This window comes from Leptodactylus fuscus, chromosome 4 (assembly GCF_031893055.1).
Source record: "Leptodactylus fuscus isolate aLepFus1 chromosome 4, aLepFus1.hap2, whole genome shotgun sequence".
In the NCBI taxonomy this organism is placed as follows: Eukaryota; Metazoa; Chordata; class Amphibia; order Anura; family Leptodactylidae; genus Leptodactylus; species Leptodactylus fuscus.
Genome location: NC_134268.1, coordinates 54,260,485 through 54,282,197, shown reverse-complemented (window position 1 = coordinate 54,282,197; position 21,713 = coordinate 54,260,485). Strand labels below are relative to the sequence as shown.

The 21,713-nt window shown below is 40.3% G+C and overlaps 2 protein-coding genes across 2 annotated transcripts in view; both read right to left on the bottom strand.

Annotated features, from left to right (window-relative positions):
- LOC142200234 (uncharacterized) overlaps positions 1–21,713 on the bottom strand; it is a 312,476-nt gene that overhangs the window by 163,328 nt on the left and 127,435 nt on the right. The gene's annotated exons all lie outside the window — the stretch shown is intronic.
- ASPH (aspartate beta-hydroxylase) overlaps positions 4,660–21,713 on the bottom strand; it is a 116,516-nt gene continuing 99,462 nt past the window's right edge. The window contains exons 22-29 of the mRNA XM_075270411.1: positions 20,957–21,093; positions 20,095–20,193; positions 19,405–19,494; positions 18,423–18,560; positions 11,609–11,744; positions 10,294–10,385; positions 8,827–8,960; positions 4,660–4,903 (exon numbers count right to left, since the gene is read on the bottom strand). Coding sequence (XP_075126512.1) covers positions 4,753–4,903; positions 8,827–8,960; positions 10,294–10,385; positions 11,609–11,744; positions 18,423–18,560; positions 19,405–19,494; positions 20,095–20,193; positions 20,957–21,093 — 977 coding nt within the window. The 3' untranslated portion in view covers positions 4,660–4,752. The remainder of the gene's footprint in view (positions 4,904–8,826; positions 8,961–10,293; positions 10,386–11,608; positions 11,745–18,422; positions 18,561–19,404; positions 19,495–20,094; positions 20,194–20,956; positions 21,094–21,713) is intronic.

The following is a 21,713-nucleotide window of genomic DNA, read 5'->3' as shown; positions in this document are numbered from 1 at the left end:
TTTTTTTTTTTTTTTTTTTAACCGGGCACAGAGTCGGACATGCAGGACTTTGTGTCCGGTTTAAAAAAAAACGGTTTCGCGGCGGAGAGCATAAAATGCTCACCGGCGCTCACAGCCGGACCCAGTCTGACAGCTTTCCGTCTTCTGCATGCAGAAGACGGAAACCTCAGAACGGAGATTGAACGCTGGTGGAACCCAGTGTAACTTATTTATATGGTATATGTAATATATGTAACATTTTTGTAGCAACTTTTAAGGGAAAATTGGCACTTTGTTTCTTTATCCACCTAAACCATGACTGTTGTATGCAGCAGAAGCTTTTGGCAGAAAGGCTATAATAGGGGCCTTACAATGAAATTGGGATTGTTCCATCAATGGTCTCCCTTCCTTAAGCCAGAACAGAGATGTGCTGAGAAGTAGCAGCTGTCATTCTTACTATCTATATCCTTCCATATAGTTCACATTTACCATGCAATGATTGAAACCCATATTCTTCATATCTTTAACCATTACCAGGGGAGAACGCATTGGCTGTGCAGGTGTATTAGAGAAAGAGCAGCATGTTTTGTTGGGAAAGGCAACAGAAAGCAATGCCTTGGGGATAGGATTAGCTTTCTTGCTTATTCCCCAGAATCCCCCAGTGGAGCGAAAATGGCTTTTAAGTCTTCATATGCCTGCAAAGGCACTCTCCTTAAGGAGTTTTCTTAATCTTGTAAATAGGGGCATACATTAGTTTCATCATTTTAGGGGCTAATCCGCGCGGGTGGGACTTAGTTTCATTGAGATTCTACTTGTTAGGATTCATGCACAAGGGCTCTTTCCTGTCATGGTCCTCCTATGACCACTATGGGCACCAATACAGCTCCCTCACTCAGCTTTCTTAAAGACAAAACCTGGTGTGATGCTAAGTGAATTCGCTATGGGATATGTGCACACTAATCCAAGCATATATAGTCTATATACCGCATATACTCGAGTATAAACCAAATTTTTCAGCACAGTTTTTGTGCTGAAAAAGCCCCCCTCGGCTTATACTCGAGTCAGCAAAAAAAAAAAAAAAAAGTTATTTATTTTTTTTAGGAAAGGGGGGGGGGTGTCTATTACCAGCCACAATATCAATGTATAGAATCTCCCATAAAATAGTGCAAAAAAAATAAAAAAAAGAAGATTTTAAAAAAATAAAAAAATAAAAGTTCTAAATCACTCCTTTCCCTAGAATACATACAAAAGTAGAAAATTACTATGAAACACATACACATTAGGTATCTCTGTGTCTGAAAGTGCCCGGTCTACTGAATATAGGGGATCTGCTCCTGTTCCGTCGGGAATTGGTTAATAGGAGCACTGCAGATCCCCTATATTCAGCCAGGCTGAATTCCAAGTGGGGGAAGAAAAACCTCAGTCCTCAAGCTCAGGGAAGGGGCAGACAGACAACCAAAACACCCCCTCCCCTTCCCCTTTCCCAGCACCTACTGTACCCAAAAACTCCGACCATTTTAATTTTTGAAATTTTCCAGTAGCTGCTGCATTTCCCCTCCTCGGCTTATACTCGAGTCAATAAGTTTTCCCAGTTTTTTGTGGTAAAATTAGGGGCCTCGGCTTATATTCGGGTCGGCTTATACTCGAGTATATACGGTAATCTAAAATTGCGTCCTGTGTCTGCTGGTAAGGATGTCCTTATTTCAAGTGCATGAGCAGAGGACGCAGATTATGGCATGTTCCGTTTTTTCTATAAGCCTTAGTTCAGCTGTGATTTAAGATGATGAACCGGCCCGCACTTCTAGCACTAAAACATCAAACAGAAATATATAAGATTACCATCAAATAGAACAAGATTTCCGCAGCGAGGGGAGTAAACCAAACACAAACTGCATGTAATATATTTACCCGGCAATGTAAATGGAAGCAATTTGCCGTGTCTGATAAATACTTTATAGAGTAATCTTCACCCAAGTCTATCCATTTACTGTCAGACGTAGAAAGAGAAAAGTAATTTATACAATGCAGAAAAACGAATGCAGAATATATAACTGACATATAGCAGCATAAAACCATAATGGCCCCTCATACATTCACTCTTTAATGCCCCTTTCTTCTCATAAATAGCATTCAGGATAGCACTGATGGTTCCTGGTGGTGTAGAGATGTAGCAGAGCTGCGGTACTATAGGTTTGTCAGATAAGGTAGAAGACGACTCATGGTCATGTTATAGGACACTAGGACGCAGGGGGGTGAATTACCTTTTGTTATTACAAATGCCCCATTTATATTATTAGTTTTCTGGGGATAGACATCTGTATGGACAACGTAAAAGTTTAAATTAAAATTGAATTTCTCAGTAAATCTGATTGATTCTCAATAGTGATCAGAGCTTAGTTGTTAACATACAGAGATACAAATTCCCTTGCTTGACATAGGATTAAAGAATGACATGTTTGCTGCCTACATCTGCCACTAGAGGGAGCATAGGATGCTACTGCCCATTGGCTTATTACTCATGTAATGGGGTTATCTGCTGTGCTAGGGGGCAAAAAGGTCCATAATTTATTAAACACCATTTATTGCTATATTGGGCTTTAATGTGTCTCCATCTCATGTCTTATTTAACCCTGTTAGGATGTCCACAATGCTGCTCAACTCCCTTCTCTGAGAAAGGACTCAAATCCTTACATTGCTTATTCTCTTCTTGAACTACACATGTGCAGGTAGGTAAAGCCAAACTCAGAGGCCAAACAGACCTGTAACCAATGGGCTGGCACTTGGTTATACAGTAAGCCATCCCCAGTGGCATAACTAGGAATGACTGGGCCCCAAGGCGAACATTTAACATGAGGACCCCGACCCCTGAACCCCGACCCTAACCCATTCACCACACAAACCACATTCCTCTACAAAGTATTATGCCCCATAGTGGCCCCTTCACACAGTATTATGCCCCATAGTAGATCCTTCACACACTATTATGCCCCATAGTGGCCCCTATTCACAGTACTTTACCCCATAGTGGCCCCTTCACACAGTAGTATGCCTCATAGTGGCTCCTTCATACAGTATTATGTCCCATTGTGGACCACCCATCTGCTCATCTGATCATTGGCGAGCTGACATGACATAGAGGCTGCCCTATGTGATGCTAAGTATGTCACAACACAGGAAGAAGATACCAAACTTCCATGTGACTGAGGACGGTATGGGAACTACACGGCATTTTTTTACCTTTTAAACAAAGTATCAAAATGATTAACTCATTTTACTGAGATCAATATGTTGGTCAATGTTTTCCCTCCAGTAAAATCCCTTTAAGTATATCCCTTTAAGTGCACAGAGTAGGTCTTACACTTTGTTATAGTAGTGGCAGTCGGCTGACAACATGGTATCTGCTAAGAATATGCCTAAACAGGGAATGTGGAACTTTGTATCCGAAAAATAAACCTCTATAGAGATATATTAGGAAATAAAGTAACAAGGAACAATCTGTAACATCCAGCAATAAACAACAGCAACGATTGACTAAAGCCGTAAAAACGCTCTGGGTAAAGGAGAACTCACATTAGTAATATATAAAAAGCCTCATAAACCTGAAAATATAGGCTTCACTACGAGACATATTAGTGATCTATGTGCAGGCTCCGTGCCCGCAGTCCCTCAGCTTCTGTCCTCAAGACAATATTTCACGTCTTGGCAATTCGAGATCATCACTAGGGCAGATTTATTAAGACCGACGTCTCCTATAACATGGGCAAACTTGCTCCGCCCACTGACTGACTAAGGCGCAGAATGGGGGATGTGTGTCGTATCTATGCCGCAAGAGAGGGACAAAAACGGGACAACTTATCACACATCTATGCCAGACATGAATGTGTTAATGAATTCCTCCCACTGTTTGGAGCCAGATCATTACAAATTCGTCACCATTTATAATGTTAATATTACTGTAGCTTGTCACTTGGGTGCACACAAAGTCCTATGACAACACTGATCCACCAGAACCCACCATCAGGATGGGTATGCAGTGGGTCTGTATGTTGAATACAAGTCCCAGAAGTAAAGCAGGGGGGTAAAATTGCACATTAAATGCCCACTAAATAGTAACATTAGCTCAAGCAACTTCTTCCATATTCCAGATAGAGCTGTCGGCCATTTTGTATCTGTATCAATCATTTTTATAGGGGCAAATTGCACTGTAGTGGGTCAGATATTGTGACACATTCATTTCAAGGCATCCCGAGTTATTGCACCAGGTTTACAATGAGGTTGCATTCTCATTTCTGCTCACACCATGACTACATTCAATAGGTTTATGACGTACATATCAACGGACAAACTAGGACTGTGCATTATACAAGACGACAAAAAGAAACAAAACCAAAAACAGCAGAATATTCATCTGTTACGTAAGAGGCAGCAGTAGATATTGGGGTGAGTGATTATCTGGGAAAGTGAGAAAGCGTGGCGCTACTTTGTACAAAACCGTTAAATACAAAATACAATTCCGTAAAACATTGATAGTGGTTTTTCTTCTTTCACAAAAATAGGATAAGAAAAGGTGAAATATATGAAACTCCTTCAATAATAAGTCTTTATACGAACACAAATCAGTTACATCTTGTATGAAAATAGTATTAGGCATAAAAAAGTAACAGAAACTCATAGAAATAGGCAGCGACAACAAGGGGGCATGTTGTAGGGCTTCAGAGGGTGACCCTATCCCTCCTTCACATACTGGACCCTGTAAACCTCTTTTGCGGGTGACTAGATGGCGGGCAGTGTCCGCCGCTGATGCTGTGTGAGCTCCGGGTGCCATACGTCCACGATAAATATCAGGCGGTAAGCATCAGCTTCCTGCCACACCTCATGTTCAAAAGAATCATCAAATATCAGCACTTTGCCTTCTTTCCATGACCTGTAAAATAATGGCTGCATGTGAACAAACTGCTATACTTTGTATCCTGACACTTCTATTGAGACTTAAAGGAGTGTATCAACACTTACCTTCCTCCGAGGTTCTTGATGAATTGAACCTGGGGGCCCTGGGCTGGCTGAAATAACTGGGTCAACTGATCGGAACCCCCAAGTTGATAGACATCCTCTCCCGTGTTCACAGATAGTTACTTGTATGAGACTGGTAGACTATATTGAAGTCAGTTCCCATACTGTAGATAAGGCTAGGTTTACATCTGCGCCAGTCGCCAATGAAAATCGCCAGAGAAAAAAGTCTGTAGTATAAAATGGTGGCACCCAACAGACCCCATTATAGCCTATGAAGTCAATGGGTAAGCGCTGTTCTAGTGGTCCAGCTCTCCATCATTTAGGTCTCTTGGTGGACCCGATCAATGGAGACCCGTGCACAGATGTGAACCTAATCTAACTACCTATCAGCCCAGGAGGTGAGGGAGGAGGCCAAGTTCACCATCAACCACATAACCCAGAGAGGGAACCAGCCTGAAACCTTTAGGTTTGGCTCGTAAAGAACCTGGAGGAAGTGCTGATAAACTCCATGGATGACTCCTTTGAAGGGGTATTTTCATGTTAGACGTTATGCAATATCCATAGGATAGTCACACCATTGTAATGTCACAGATAGTGGAGTACAGTTTTACAGACTTGGAATGGAGGGGAAGCAGAAATGTATAACTATAAAACTACTCAGATAGGGGGCTTGGGACCTCCATTCCCATGATCAGTGGGGCTTCCAGCAGCAAACACCTATCCTTATCATCCTGCTGTTATTGGACGACCCTTTTACAGGAATTCTATCATTGGTGTCAGTGGTTTTGAGATACAGACATGCCTGGATAGCCTTTAAAATGGCTATTCTACTAGTACCTTTTTTTTCCGATTCTCGCCACTGTTCTGTTGTAATCCTGGTTAATTACTTTATGTAAATGAGCCCACCGAGCAGTGCCCACCAGGCCCCCCCCCCCACGTCATACCTTTATTCATGCCCCTCTATTGTTTGTGCTCCGTCTGACCCTCCTCCTCCCTAAACGTTCTTCCAGCCAGAACAAGCTGCTGCATTTGAATTCTCGGACATGCGCAGTTTCGCTCCATTCAGAGCGGTACCACACATGCTCGAGCGCCATTTTGGTGTAGCTCACTATAGAACAGCATGCTGAGCAATATGCTGAATGATAGAATCCCTTTAATGCATGATAGGGTATCAGTGACTGGTTGGTAAAGGTACAACTGCTCAGAGAAATAGGTTCTAAGCTCCCCTGTATTAATAAAGCAGTAGTCAAGTATGTTCGCTACATTAAAGGCTATGGGACTGCTAAAAACAGCCTTGCATTGTACTCTGATATTTTTGGCAGCCGGCATGTGTGACTGATGTTCTATCCCAGCGGTCAGACCTCCATCAATCAAACATTTCTCACCATTCCTGACAATAGGGGACTTACACATAAAAAAGCCTGAACAGTAAATTGTCAAGGGGTGTGCAGAAAATCTTACCTGGGAAAAGATCACAAAGCAGTGCTTGCTATAAGTCTCACATACTGTACATTTATACAAGAAGTGAAAAAAAAACAGATGAAACCACTGGAGGAAATAAAAGATGAGCTGAGACAGCATGTCACCAACTGCAAGGATTAATACGATAAAATCTCCGCCTAATTGGAAGCCTTGAGGAGAGCTTTGATGCTGCCAGCAGTGTTTACTTATTTATAAGGTACATGCTTCACTTAAGACGGCTGCAGCTGCGCTTGACAGGACAACCCTTTACATAAGCATCTGCACCGCCGGCTGCAGACTGAATTATGGGGCAGGACCAGAGGTGTACCCTGCAGCTGCCTGCCCCGGTGCAAAATACATAACAGGGTCCCCAAATACTAAGTGACTTTTTCGGTTTCACAATATTTGTATATGTCATCTGTTTCTTAACAATGTTAAGATCAAAGTACTTATACTTTGTATTACAAATATAAGAATTAACTCTTGAAATTTTACTCTCTTGCATTGTGTCTTCTAGGACAAAGGGAAAAAGTCCCTAAAAAAAAAGCCAACATGCTGAATTCTTCTTTTCTCTGTTGTCTGCCATCAGTGGAGTGTCATATAAAAGTGTTATAGTAGGTTTTTGACTTGACTTTATTCCCAGATCATGCCACTAGGTTTCAGGAAAACAAGGCTTTTATCTATAGGGATTTACATTACAAAAGGTGGTGCTAGAGCAGGTTCCCCTTTTTCCACCAAGATAACTTATTTGTGTATTATTCTCCCAGAATCCTTAACAAGACATGTACGGTCTAACATGTCCCTGTATATACCACAAGATGGCATGAAAAGTCATAGTACCCCTTCTGACCAAGTCTATGACCTCTCACCCAATCACTGATGTGAGGTTATAACCTTGAAACTGCCTTCTATGGATAGGTCTTTCTTCCTTTTGGAGGAGATATTCTGTATTGGCTTTAATCCCACATCATGCTACTAGGTTTCAGAAAAAAAACAGGCATTGGTACTTTCAAAAAGATGGCGCAAGAGCAAGTGCCTCATTTTCCACCATGGAGAAATTTTTCTTTCCCAAGTACCACTATAAACATGTAACATGTCACACTGGTAAATTTCTGTTTACTTCAGGTGTTACAGAAATGTCCAGCTAATACAAATCCAGGAACCCTAACAGAAAGATCAGATCAGGATTTATTAGGATCAGTTGTCAAATAGATCCAGCAAAGCAGTCTCTGCAATAAACACAAGCTCTGGGGCTAATGTGAACAAAGGCTTAGATGGTCAGATATACAAATGGATTTATCAATATTGCTCTTTGTGACATATGTTTTCAAAGCCATTCAAACAAATGTGAAATACTTGGTGGATTGGGTAGAACTGCTACAAAAAGTTAGAGTGGATTATCTTAAAGGGTTGTCCCATCTCAAGGATGCTATCTATACTGGTAGCTAATGTAAATTTGAGACTTTTTGTTTTAGAAATGCTGCTTTGTTTGCCTGCTATGTGAACTTATTCCTCGCATTGTATACACAGCGTTACTATAACCACAGACCTGTAGGACAAGTGACAACACTCACTTCTCTTTCTGGTAGGACAATCGTTCAGCTAATAGTAGTTTGCTAATAAAGATGTTCTGTTATCTGTCTATGTAAACACACAGATAACACTGAGTCCATTCTGCACAAGCATCTCCATACTATCTGATCTGTATAAGTATTTTTTTTTTTTTAAATGTAGATTGTGAGCCCCACATAGAGCTCACAATGTACATTTTTCCCTATCATTATGTCTTTTTTGGAATATGGGATGGAAATCCATGCAAACACGGGGAGAACATACAAACTCCTTGCAGATGGTTTTATGCCCTTGGCGGGATTTGAACACCAGGACTCCAGCGCTGCAAGGCTGCAGTGCTAACCACTGAGCCACCGTGTGGCCCCCTGATCTGTATAAGTATTGTGATACCTCATAGTGTTGTTCAGCAAGCTGGGAGGGGGAGGGAGAAATACAGAAAGTGAGAAGAAGAGACAGCAGGCAAAGCTGCTGACACACTGAGAAGGGAAAACCCTTCACATTGTGCACGCGGTCCTATCTGTGTGCCGCATGATACAGCATAGGAAGAGTTCAGTAGATTAATATATAGTTTGTGGGAGATTATTTACTACCTCCAGATTAGGGACCATATTCAATGAGATAGGTCCGCTTTAAGGTAATCCTACTCAATTCACCAAGTATTTCACATTTGAAAGCATAGGTGTCTCAGAGAGCGATATTTGTAAAGTCCATCTGCATTCCTGAACATATTAGACTTGGTTCAAAAAGTAACATAATGACACTACAAGAGATATAGTACACTAATAAGCTAAGCCTAAAACATACCTGGTATCATTAGCACATCTTATCCGGCAGCCTTGACTTGGAATAACCAAACCCAAATGCATTCGTAGTCTACAATTTGTGGGTCCTGTGTGGGGCCACACATGAGTCCCTGGGTGCATTACAGAATATTTAATCTGCATGAGAAAATACAGACTTATCATTAGGAAAAGGAACTACATGAAAGATACATTTAGATTTTACCTTGACATAAAATTCTACAGCTGAGCCATAACCTAAAAAGATATAAAGCTGCAAGGCATATCCCATTCCATAGCACAATGCTGAATATATTCTATTTCTATTCAAAACCATCAAGTTAGCAGTTAATAGTAAAAAATAATGAACAACATACATTTTAAAGGGGAAGCACCCATTGTCACATACTGCTGACCTAAGCCAATGAGTCTCACAATTTGGCTTATGCGTCCCTAAGATTTAAAGCACTAGCACTAAGAGTTAGCACTAAGATTTAAAGCACTAGCAGGGGTATAATTTGAGGGGGTGCAGAGGGTGCAGTCGCACTAAGGCCCAGGATCCTTAGGGGGTCCATAAGCACTGGCATCAGTATTGAGATTGCAGCTTCCATCTCGCCCATAAACCAAGGAGACCCACAGATTACCCTAACCATACTAAGGTGGATTAAACTCCTTAGCACCCGTAACCATCACTATCAAGAATTCACTGTAAGGATGAGGTAGGGGGCCCCGGACAAAAGTCTGCACCGGGGCCACAAGACTTTAGTTACACCACTGAACACTAGCTATATAATCTGTAGTGTCTAAAAGTCAATTCAATTCTGAGAAAACCCTGAAATAAAACTTGTTATAACCAACAAGTACTTAGCATTATAGCTTCTACTACCTCAATAGTATATAAGGTGAATCAACCCTTAGAAATGGGAAGGGGGGGGGGGTGTTACAATACTTCACTATATTACTATTACTGGAACTGTCCTAATAAAAGGAGGAGGCTGCAGGGAAATCCTATTCTCAAAAAGGTTCGCTGTAAATATGTCAGCAGGGCAAACTGCTGTTTATATCGGCAGACAATGACAGTCATAAAAGCAATCTCTGTGTATTGGCCCCATAGACACTGAATGCATTGGCAGTGCAAATGTATGACCACTGCTGTCTGTCAGTCCCATAGAGTTATAATGGAGTGGCAGCACGCATGTATTGCCAGTGTTCACTGTCAGCCCCATAGAGATTCAATGGAATGCCAGGGCAAATGTATGACCATCGTTCCATTAATACAAAAGATACAAGACCCCGCTCTTTTGATCAGTAGGAGTTCTAGCTTTTGGACTACCATAGACTTATCCTTCCTGTGGATAAGTGTAAAATGTGATTGTTAAACATCCACCAAGACAACTGCTACAGCCGTACATTGGGTTGAAACAGAAGGCCACAAGAAATATATAAAAGAAACCAAAAAATAGCGACCCATTTATTGATAATCATCCCATACCTGTCCTCTGCGGCAGCCAGTGGACTCTGGGAATCTCTCTAATAAAGCGCATGTATTAGGTGCGGCATTACAAGATTTCTCATTCTTCCGTCCTATCAAAGAGATAAATGTAATTAAATGAATGAAACTGCTAAAAAGTGAGTAAATGTTTCTTCTTCCTTCTTCCTTGTAATCCATTTCGATTTTATAGCTTTATGTGCGAATTGTCTGATATTAAATTTAATAGGTCAAACTATAAAATATAAACTAAAGATTTCTTGACCGTGAAGAACACAGTTTATTTTAATCAATATCTAGCAAGATTCTGCATAAGTTAAAAGAACGAATTCTCAAGGGAGGTTACAAGTTACTCCATTACAATATTGCCTTAGACAACCATGGCCACCACGAGCAATGAGTCCAGAACATGAAAAACACATAATATAGATAATACACAGTAATGTAATATATAGGGATTAATATAAATTATGCGCACATTGATATTGTATTAGTAGGATAAGATCCGCAGTGATGTCACTTCACACATATGATGCATACAATGTGCATGACATAAATTATGTATACAATGAAGTCACGTCATGGAGATAATTTACATAGTGATGTCTCAGCGAAAGGAAAAGGCAAACAGTGATGTCACAATTGTGCCATAATGCATGCTGTGATGTCATCACATATAGATATTTTAAACTGTGATGTCACAGCGCATGGAGAATCTACTCTGTGGAGTTGTAGGACAGGAAATTTGCAAACAAGATTTACACTTCAAAGATAAATGCACTCAGCCATGTTACATGACAAACCCCTACGGATGCCACTATGGATATATACTGCACATAATGATGCACTTAATAACGCACATATAGATGTGTAAAGGGCTGGTGACAAGGGACAATGCACGCAGTGAGGATACAGCAAGTAACCATGAGGTTCCAAAGTATAAATTAGGAACCTTTTGCCCCTTCCAGTATCCATAGTCATTACTAACTGCTCCGTACTTATAATAGCTCCTATGCCCGGAGGCGGAATACTTAAGCCCATAGTCCTGGGCCCTCATTAGATCTCCCTGGCAGTCAGTCACTGAGAATGACCCTCTATAGGGACATGTTCACGTATCTGTTAGCTAGCCAGACATACAAGGCAGCTGGAACACGACATTAATAAGGAAGAATGACACTAACTTCTTATTCTTGGATGTCAATGAATCTCCATATAGCTGGAAGCCTGCAACAAACAGCTATTACATTCCCCAGTTATTGGCGGGCCACCCATATGAGGCCTGCTTTATACTTTAAGGAGCCCGGCTCTAACTTATTACCTTGCTGCCATAATGTATATTGGCTCCAGTCTCCTTTTTCTCTAAGGTTTTCATCTTCAGGAAGAAAAAGTCCTTTGGCTTTATCCATGACGGCAAGGCCCTCATCACGGATCACCTTCCAGTTGGCTTCCAAAACCTTCAGAAGGAAATAAAACGATAACATTAAGGCTTCATGTCGAAAATCCCCCCCTTCTTATAAGCATGCTGCTCCTTAGGTAAAACACTATATGCAATGAAGTCAATATGTCACATAATATGTTCCCAATAGCAATCCAAGCGTTGGATCCTAAAGTGTATCTCTAAGGAAGAAAGGCTTTAGTTATTTGGTATTTCATTGAAACAAAGCGTTGGTGCGGATGTAAAGCAGGTAACCAGCTGTGAATAATAAAACAATAGATGTTTGCCTGGATGCCGCTTCTTCAGCTGGGCTCATTGGTATGCAGAAAGCATCTCACCTTGGGAGAAATCTTATCTCTGCCTACAAATATTAAAATCGCTGTAGGAGAAAGTGAAGAACCATTTACATATTTTATTGGAAAAAAAAAAGACTGGCAGTATATTTCACGTCCTGGACACTGTTTCCATAACTGCACAGTAATCCAGAAATCTTATAATAGAGATGATAGGATATGTGAGCGTTCCTGGAGGTTATCAGAAGTGGAGAGGTGGGAGACAACATAGCGATTAGAATGGCAATAATATGGTTGCCAATAATCCTATACTCTACACTATACTTTATATCCAGCAGGCTGTGATATCTAGGCGCACACAATATAATAGACTGTATAGGCACATCATAGAGTATAGTAGTGGACTCACTTTTATTTGGGAGCTATAGTCATAGAGGCACTGAAGCACAGACTGCAGCAAATGTTACAGATATACACACCCAAAATCTGTCATCACCTTACTGATATTACATAAAGTGTTAAAATGCCAGCTTGGGCCAAATAGCAGGGCCAGTATAGTCATCGTAACTCCCATATACTTCTATGGGGTGTTATGGAAACAGCGTAGAAGAGCTGTGTTCAGCTGTTTCCATATCTCCTTCTAACTTAGGGAGGACTGACATAGGAATAATCATTTTACATTAAAGGGTCTTTTGCCAAGGATAGACTACTATTGTCAGAATAGGCCACCAATATCTGATCAGTAGAGGGCCTACTCTAGGCATCCCCACCGATCAGCTGATGACGGAACTGCAGAGCATGCACCAGGTCATATAGATTGTTTACACTACATGACATCTACAGGCCCCCTTCACATAGTTGATTGGTAAAGGTCCCAAGACTCAGATCCCCTTTGATCTGATGTTGATAGCTTATCCTAACAATAGGCAATCAAAAAGTCTGATACTAGTTTTGCTATGGTGGGCTGTGTATTTCTGCATTGCATCTCCGCAGAATTACCTATATCTATTTGTACCCATCACACAGCAGTATCTTGTACAAGCCACACAACATTGACCATAAAATAGTCGCAACTTGGCCGTTTAGTATATACTGTTTCAGAACTTCCAATACCAGTGAATTGGAGCTCTTACAACAATAGGCATTCATTTCTTTGAGGCAATTGGGGAAACACCTTACTGGAGACAAATAAGAGGTAGTAGACAACCGACAACATGGTGTCATTGTACAACAAGGCCTGTGGCAAAGCAAGTATGAACTCCTACCAACACTGCACTCCACATACAACTTTCCAATCTGTTATAGACTTCATTCGTAGCTGGAAACAGACACATAGTCAATAGGATTAGAAGGTGACCAGAATCAATTCTTGAGACTCTTCCTCAATTATTTGGCTCCTAATTTCTACACTATTTTGTCCATTACTGTTATCACTGAGGTCTCCATCCACTCTCTTGCACTGGGATGAACTTCATGTTTCAAGACATCAATACCAATACCAAAGACTCTTTCAGTAGATTTGTCCCAACCATTCAACTTTTAGTTCTTTTGACCAATAAATTTAAAATCTGTCAACCTGACAGAGCTGAGAACCTCATCTTATACTGCCCAACACAAGACTACCGATTTCCTGTCATGTAAATGAATGTTCACTGTATAGCGCACCACAAGTAAATATCGACCCGTTGCGTTTGTGACAGCTCAGGGTCTTGTTTGCAGATTACATGCTCATGAATATTGTCTCGGCACATGGTTGTCTCCATTGCATGTAGGTGACAGATTCATTTAAGCCCAGTAATTGTCATGCTTTGACTGTAGATGAAAGAGCTCAGATTGTTGTCGGTGAAGTGATAGCAAGACAGAGGCTTTGTCTCCGAGGAGCTAATGAGCTTTATGTTATGACAGTAACCTGTGTCTCCAAAGCAGTTTAACACCTTCGCTGAACTTGGGCTAACATTCATTACTGAAGAGACGTTCCATGAAAATGAAGTATTATATTAAGAAAAATGTTACTCTCTAGCCACATAAACAGTCACTTCTGAGGAACATGATAAAGCCACAAAATTACATTTGTACCATATCTGCCTGGTATGGAACATCATATGCCTTATACTGAGAGTCCTAGGAGAAAAAGCAATCTGGAGTGTAAAAAACCCAAAATGAACACATGGCTTCATCCACTTCAACTGATTCCACATTGTATTTCGTCACGTCAAAAGACCCAACCACCATGATGACTAAAATCAGGTCACTGAGACCCCAGCCAATGCCCAGGAACCAAAGCTGTGGAGTTGGTAAGCCAAATTAATAACGGTAATTTCACCGAAAAGAACCTGAAAGTAGATCCCATAGATTAACTCTATCAAAGAATGGGGAAAAAAGGAAGAGTCCACATATCTTGACCCAAGATGTGAACAGCGTGCTATATATACTTTACCGTTACACAAGATTGCATCCAGTAAGCAGGTAAAGTGATTATACTGGGCCTTATATCTGAGCTTCATCATCATTGAAGATGTCGCTCTACTACAACTTTTGTCTTGCCTCATCTATACTTTGTTATTTCCCAATGGAAAGGCTTTGACGAATTGTTTGCTAAAGGGCAACTAAAGACTAATGTTCATTCTTGGTGGACAATCTGAGAGCTGTTGAGAGTTATCCATCATTTCCGAGCTCTTTCAATGTTCTTACATTTTTTTTTATCCAAATTTTAGCCACAGGGATACATCTATTGTTACTGTCATATTAGAAATTGATATTACTGCAGGTGTACCAGTGCGATCGACATTAATCTATATATTTAGCCACAATGTTCGTAGTGTACCTAGTGTTGTGATGAAGTTTGTCACTCAAGTAAAACCCCATATATTACCTATAAAGACAGCACATGACTACAGATATATAGCATAGTTATAAGAGAACTTCACAATGGGTGCTAAGTTTCAGTAACCCAACACGGCCACTACAAAGTGTACTGAAATGTGTACTGACGGTTTCATGCACTGTTTTTGCTATCACCAATCCTGCTGATAACAGCTGATTGGTGGGAGTCTCAATTTTTGGACCCTACTGATCTGATATTGTCAATCTCCCATGAGGATAGGTCATCAATATAAAAATACTGAGATAACAGTCACAGAACCAGCCATCAGGCGCTACTAAGATGGATCTCTCTGAAAAGGGGACACAGCAGCTTACACTATATGAGAGCCAGTGAAGGTTGCAGAAGACAAAGCAAGCAGAATTTTTAACCAAACTACTGTTGTCAACATAGAAATGACCATAGGGTAGTCACAAAGTACAAACTTGAACTCAGAATGCAATTGTTTCCAGAAAACGGCCGCTCTTGTGATTTGTATATTACAGTCCATATTTAAAGAAAGAAATCCTGGGGGTCTCTTACGTAGAATAATGCAGTGAGAGTACTTTATGCAACCTCATTTTAAAGGTATATTGAAGCTCAATGCGGTGTATCAAATGTGCAGTCCCAGCGGCTGAACACTATAAAAGCGTACGGTGAACGCCTGATGATCAATCTGGTGAATAATAAGATGCTCATTATTCGTAAGCAGTGTTTCAGAGTGATAAATGTCTATTTTACTGGTATTTTAAGGGTCTTTTGAGAATGTGAAAATAAGTATTGCTTACTAGATTATTCTCCAGCTGCTCTCCCATTCAGGGACAGAACAATGGCACTCTGATTAGAAAAATCTCAATTTCATTTATGAATGAATCGCACTAGGAATCAATATACTCTTAACGGTACAATTCTTCCATAAAACGAGCAAGTAAAGCTAAGGTAGACAAAAAAATCAGGCAACCTACATATCTATACACACACATTTAGACTTGTATATATACGATATACATAGTATGTATGGTATATATACTCACAAAATATTCTCTATATTGAAATATTTACATTTTTATATACACCAAGCTTCTACAGTACTTCATGTAAATTAAAAACATGGAGGGCTAGGTGACATGCTCCACATGTGGTCATCATACCCATGTGACATGCTTATGTTACTGTGTTTCTGGCCTCATTCACAATTTGCGTACAACAAACCAATTGGATACTTCTTGATTGGTATGGTTAAATGTTCAATAACTTTGTCTCATTTAATAGAGCATGTGATTCTGGACCAAAATGTAATGCACTTTATTTTTTTTTAAAAAAAAATCAGTTTTTCTGCATAAAAAACTCTCTAGCTCCTAGCACTAGGTGTTGCTGTTCACTCCCTGTTACTATGGACGTTCTGCCTTAAGAAACCAACAAGCTAAAGATAGGAACATAGTGAGTGGAACAGCAGGTTTTTCTTCACAGCCTCTACAAGCTTCAATGTAGGTTTTGTTGCCTGTACACTCCACAGAGGGGAATTTGCAACTTATGATGCTCACAAAAAATATAGGGACAGTCTATATACTTCTATCTACTTCTGACTAGCTGCTTGTGTTATTTCTGAAGGGATGTAACAGTCATAGACAGCAAGCAGCCTTCCTAATTGTGTTCAGATTTCTCTATTTTTTGTGTCGGGGTATTTTTAGCTGCATCAGAACCTGTATTTGGTGTCTCTAGATCTCAGATATTATAGTCACTTGGGCTTTTCTCAGTCATTTGTTTGCTGTGTTACAGTTACTCCTGGCAAAACCACATGTAAAGTAACAAACAGTAGTAATAATGTAAGAGAGGCAGACTGCTTTGTATTGTATGGCCCCCTGCCTCAGAGTCAAAGGCAAAATGTTCTGCAGCTATAATGGGGTTATTAACAGCAGAAACACTGATAGGGAACCACATGTGAATATTTATACAGTTATACAGTCATAGAACAGACTGCTCAGCGAGACCCAGACATTTCAACTTTTGATGCAAAACTGCGAAGGCAAAACATTGCAGTTTTTCCCTTAGCTCTTGTCACCAACAGTCCACAGAGGTTTTCTCTGCGGGATTTTCTGTTTCAATTATACCTATAGGGAATCCACCGGCGTTATAATTGACATGCTGCGATTTCCAAAACCGCAGCGTGTCCGCACCATGTATTTTCCCGCACTGAGGGGATGGGATTCCCTAGTTTCCGCCAAGAGCAAACAACACATTTAAGCCATAAATCCTTTTAATGGGAATGCTTAAGACTAGAATTTTTTTTGTCTATTAGCTGTGTACATAGGTTTAAGCTGTAATACCAGTCCCTGCGCATAGATAAGAGTGTAGAATTTGTGGAGGAGAGCAGATCGCCTACCTTACAGCTTGATGTCAATTGATTTAGGTGCTTTATCTAAGCACCCTTGCTCCTAGGTGCAAATCTACAGCAGCCTCAGGGTTGACATAGATTCTGCAGTCATTTACCCCTTGGATGGAACAGCAGAGAGAAGAAGAGAGGGAGCTGCTCCAAACTGTGCTTAGAACTGTATTAGAAGCTGGTGGCCATGACTGGGAATCTGAGAAACTGCAGGCATCAGGTATTTTAACTATACATTATGCATTTATTGTGATGCTTTTATTGTCATCTGGAGGGTCACTTTAATAAAACTCCACTAGTATATTACTGGACTTCAAAACTAATTTCCGTCAGATCTGGAGCCCCTAGATGTATTATGAACAGCTAATAAAATTCTCTCATATGTACCATAAATGAAGTCACCGTACGGCACATGCTGGCGGAGAGGTATAGCATTATTCATCCTCTGGCCTACTGGCAACCTCATAAACCCCCTAATTCTTTCCTCTCCTATTCTACCTCCATCTCACAAACAACTTCATAAGCATTTTTTGTCTATTCTCTAAGTAATATTTCTTAATATAGACTATTTCCACAATATCAAAGCATACAATTCTATTACATATTTGTATATAACCTCTGCGATATAGCTGTGTCTTTATTCTAGTATCATGTCGGATGAGATATTTGTGTTGTAGAAAAAATAAATAAATAAATAAAATTTTGCACAGTATGCTGGAGTATACCAAGGTGCCCATTTGCTGAAGAAACAGCTAGTAGTGTTCGATCGAGTACGAGTATTTCGAATACCGTAGTATTCAATCGAACACCTACTCGATCGAACACTACTCACTCTTCTCTACTTAGTATCTGTATATTCACAGATACTGGCTGGTGATGGCTCATATTGCTTCCGTTATATGACCTTATTTATTAAAACATGGCTGGATCATTGTAGCAAACAAGCCCTCTTATTTCTCGTGTCTCCCTGTTTCCTTATAGATTGTAAACTCTTGCGAGCAGGGCCTTCTTATTATTCGATACGTTAATTCTTTATCACATTGTAATGTCAAATACTGCCTGTTCGAGTCTTCTCTGACTTGTATAGTACTGCGGAATATGTTGGCGCTATATAAATGAAGTTCTTATTTTGTTGTGCGTGATGCCTGACATAAGCCTTACCCTCACTAAGTCTGTGTAACCAGTTTCTTTTGCCGTCCACCATGGCTGCGCTTTGAGTCCATCCACATTATAAAGTGACCTCTGCCAGACAGAAGCAAAGTGTCCCTTCTTGTGGCCAACTTCGTACCATGTATATGCCTGGAAAAAATATATCATTTCAGATTACTGTAATTCTTATATACAGGGATGAGCACAGAACCAGAATTACAATGTCAGTAGTCAAGCACTTGAGAGAGACAGATGAGATTTTCCATTACTATACATAGCACAGCAATGTGGAGTCCATAAAACTTTAATATTGTTACTGAACAACCTTTGTTCTGTGGAAATGGCAAATAGCAGAGAAAACAACATGTTGACCCAGGTGGTTTTATTCATTCTATGGGCTCATGGGCACACTACTGGCACTCGCTGCAGTCAGAGAATAAATAAGAAGGAATTGGATGGAACTGAAGGTCAGTCATTCATAGGTGTAGCATCAGATATCATTGGGCTGTATGATTCGCCCTCAAAATGCATTTTAGGGGTCACATGCAGGCTTTATTATAATACCCATTCTTCTGAAGTTTAGGGTTACACAATAACTGAATTTATATTGAACTGTAAAACTTGGATATGGAACACTACAAGGTCTTATTTAGATGGATAGGTTGGCAGAGCATGTTAGCGTCTGTGTTACACCTCATGTATACCACCATGTGCTTGTAACTGGGATGGCACATGGATGACATCTCTGTGCTACCTATGCTACCACGGCCCTATTTATAGCTCTGGGTTGGGCTGCAAAATGGACAGGCATAGGACCTGTTCAGAGTATTGCACCAGGTTCACGACCCCGCACAGAAATGAATAGGTTAGTATGATAGCCGGGAAAAACACAGCCATGAGCCAAAGCCCAAATATGGGCCTAAGTATAGCCCCAGAAAAGTGTGATGGTGACAGATGTTCCCCATTTTCCGCATGAATGGACTATTATACGCACCTCTTTGCTTCCAACCCTCTGTAGAGCATCCCCTAAGTGAAAGTAAAAGCGACCATCATCGGTACCAGGCTCACCGGACAGAAGGCCTTCCTGAAATAGAAATAACATTGCGAATATACACTTTTATTACCAATAAAGGACAAGTGCAATAGCATAATAACATGAGATCTAACATATATAATAGGCAGAACATGGTACGCATCAGGGGCGTAACTTCATGGGGTGCACCGGGGACCAGGAGCCTCAGATGGAGTCGCGTTGTGGAAAAATAGAGGATTCAGAGTCGTTGTTTGGCCTACTGACTCCACAGCTCTCTGCAAAAGTGAATCATTTTGCAGGCATCAAAAAAAAATTTTTCAGTGTGAACAAGTCCTAACACTCACTGGTGAGATGCAACATTATCAACCACACTTCAATGTTTTTGGAATAAATGACTACTGGAGACAAGATATAACAATAATGTAATGATAGGTTGTCTTTGTTGTCTACCGTATATTTGTAACTGGACTGAAACTCTTGAGATTAGATCTCAGTAAGGTCAGTATTTCCTTGTGGATGGCCTGAACTAAAATGAATGTTGGTTGAGACTGAAGACAATTGCAGAATGGAAGAATTGTGTAAATAAAAAATTGAAAAGCACCATGAGTATGTTCATGATGTGAGCCGAAAACTTTTTTTTTTTATTCTTACCTTTAAGTAAGGAATGCTTTCAGCAATTTTATTTTCTGCTTTGAGGATGAATCCATAATGTACTTTGGCAAAACCATTGTTAGGGTCCATAGATAAAATCTGGAAGAGAATAGAAAACACTGACATGAGTATACAGGAATCTGAAAAAAACCCTTTTATATGGAGTTACCAGGCAGCAAGTTCCTAACTACAAATTTCCTCCAGATTAATCAGGTCTACAGGGAATATTCACACTCGTTCCCTGATGTCCATTATAATGGGAGTAATGGTGCACAGATGGATGCACCGAACAAGTAATACCACGGGCACCCAAAGGCCTCCAAAGACCTAGTTAAGGTGGGGTGTATCAAGATTCCTCAAAAGTCACTTTTGCAGAAAAATATTTCTAATGCACATGTATGGTATTTTGACTGAAGAGTAGGTTGCCAGAGATGGGAAGCCATTACAGATACTAGATGGTAAGAATAGATATTATGGCACACACCAAAGTAAGCTATTACGAGCCCAATGAGTCAGGAACATATGGCATGTAGTGTTAGTGCAGCAATGTGCAATTGAACTTTTGTCAGTGGACAATCTGTGGCTGGGCAGTCCAACTGTGTGTGGTGCAACCAGACTCCTATCACATTTGGTCAGACACCACAGACTGTTAGAAAAGGTCCTATGGAATGAAATGTCCAGCACGAATGGCTCATTTACAAATCAGCATCAAAATCTGCAATTCAAAAAAATAGCAGGAAATCTCCACATATGAAAATATTTATAATATTTGTAGAAAAAAATTGACATATAAAAAGCACACTGGAGAAAAACTGGTAAAATGTTTCCTTTCCCACAAATGACTTTATTCTGTTTTATTTACCTCCTCATACACGTCTTTGGCTTTCTGATTATCTCCAAGCAGAAGATAGCCAACACCGAGATCATTCCTGAGTGATATATCTTCAGGGTAGAGCTGTACTAACTTCTGAAGAGTAAGTATAGATCCTCGCATGCGGCCTGAGGTGCATTAAACAAAGCCAACAAGTTAATATAGTAAATTGGTTTGCTATGAAGACAGAACGCAGCTGAATGGATTATTTAAAGGAAAATTGTCTCTGGAAATGGATCCTTGCACCCTGAGATCGCTGTCCTATTAAAGTTGTACTAGTGCTAACAACTGTGTACACTTGAAGTTAACTAATTTCCTAATATTGCCTTCAATATATCGTAAGGATGTGGGGAAGGAGGGGTATGAAGCTTCTTCACATCTACTTTAATATAAGCAAATTAATAAAAGGCTGAACTATGTCGTAATTGTAGTGTCTAGTACTTGAATAAGCACCACTCATGCCTGTATTGTTTCACTGCAGAATATATTATACTATGTGATTGGATTGTTATGTATCTTAATAGGATATCCTTCTCTGTGTTGCAGTAATGAGAATGACTACAGGTGATAATGGAAATGTTTTGTTCCTGTAAGTTTGTCATTTTCATTACAGCTCTGCGTTATTAATGTATTCAGAGAGGGAACGTGGAGTCCACTGAATAATCAGGCCGTGCCACCCGTCATGTCACCGCCGCAGCCGCACTGTACATACACCTTCAATGTCACTTGGTAATTACAGAGTTCAGAA